The 1,584-nt window shown below is 38.6% G+C and overlaps 1 protein-coding gene across 1 annotated transcript in view; it reads right to left on the reverse strand.

Moving 5' to 3' along the window:
• Window positions 1-375, reverse strand: part of LOC103609501 (glutamate receptor ionotropic, kainate 2-like) — a gene marked incomplete at its 3' end in the record, with an annotated part of 59,255 nt that extends 58,880 nt beyond the window's left edge. The window contains exon 1 of the mRNA XM_008593812.1: window positions 319-375. Within this exon, the coding sequence (XP_008592034.1) occupies window positions 319-375 (57 nt within the window). The remainder of the gene's footprint in view (window positions 1-318) is intronic.
• Between the last annotated feature and the right edge of the window lie 1,209 nt (window positions 376-1,584).

Here is a 1,584-nt window from a genome sequence, read left to right on the forward strand (position 1 = left end):
AAACAAGTAATGTCAAGCAAAAGCTTAACATTATCTTTTAAGCAGTATTGTAATAAAATGCTTAAATTTTAGAAATGTAACCTTTTATAAATGTAGAATATTGTGAGAGTAGGAAACTTATTTTCCTAAAAAATAGTATCCAAATTTCTTTTAGGATAGCAGAGAGAAGGCCATGCAGAAAACATTGCTCTCCCTTGGTTCTTATTGCTCTTTTTTGTTCTTGTTTGTGTTTGGTCTTGACTCTAATTTGTTTTCTAAATATCCCAGTGCCTGCCTCAGTTTAATTAATTTTCTAACTACTCCCTCAGGGAGACTTACCTCTTTCGCTAGTCTTGTCTGAAACTGTGCAGCAGCAGCACTAACAAGGAATGGCATCGTGTTGGCCTCAGATCTTATTAAGGAACACAAAACCTGGGGGGAGAGAGTTTCACATCTCCTATAAAAGTCTTCTAGTATAAAACTTTTCAATTGAAGTGTCTGCAAGCTCACTGTTAACAGAAAGTAGTCCTTATAAACATTCTCCCCCAGGAGTTGTCTTGGTGTTCAACAACTAATTGAAAAAACACAATTCCTATTATAATAATGTTTTATAAATTGATTTCCTAGGTTGAAATGCACTATATAAATCAGTTTTGCCAATAGGCTAGACACATCTATAAGAGAATAATATATTTCACAGTATTTAGTTACTATTTTCTCATACGTTGTGTAGTATTATTACAGTGCTACATCTGATACTGCTCTGCTCCAAATGACTAAAACCTCTTACCCACTTAGTAGATACACTTTCAAATGAGGTTTTTATTAGTGTGCAGTCTGATTTCTCATATATCTGACAAGCTAGGGCAGATAACACACTAGTTTATCTGGAAGATAGAATGCATTTGCTCCCATTATGTCTCCATGGAAGAAAATCTTGAATACTCTCTAGTCTAGACTAGGTAGAAAAAATTGTGGAATCATATAATGTTAGGATTGATCTTAGAGATGATGTATGCTTAACCTTGTCATGAGGGACAGTGAGCTTAATGACAGGTTTTCCTATCTTTCTATCTTGTCCCTTGCTTCTGGTGTCCACCTGTTAGTGTCACCATTCTCCACACTTCAGCCAAAGTAAATTTTAAAACTCTGTAAGAGTGCCTCATTGCTGACGGGATGAAGTCCATATTCTTTCATGTGGCTTATGAGGCCGTTTATAGTCTAGCCCTGGTTCCTCTGTCCCTTTTTCTATCCCACTGTCCCTGACACATTTGATTTCTGTGATCCAGTCGTACTAAATAATGTTTCATTTCCTCACGTGAGCCTCATTTTCTTACATCCAAGCCTTTGCACATTATTCCTGCTATACGGATCACTCGTCCCTGCTCCCCACAGTCTAGTTCCTGGTTAGCTCAGGCCTCACCTCCCTGACTGCCCCGGACGCGGACCAGAAGCCTCTGCTATGTGTTCACCTGGCCCTCTGTCCTCCCTTTGCGCAGCACTCATCACACTTCATAGATACTGATTGTGCCTTTGTCTGTTTCCTTCATGAGCCCTTAAGTTCTGCGAGGAGAAAGATTATGGCTTCTTTGGTTACCTTTACAT

The sequence above is a fragment of the Galeopterus variegatus genome, unplaced genomic scaffold (assembly GCF_000696425.1).
Source record: "Galeopterus variegatus unplaced genomic scaffold, G_variegatus-3.0.2 Scaffold9689, whole genome shotgun sequence".
Lineage (NCBI taxonomy): Eukaryota > Metazoa > Chordata > Mammalia > Dermoptera > Cynocephalidae > Galeopterus > Galeopterus variegatus.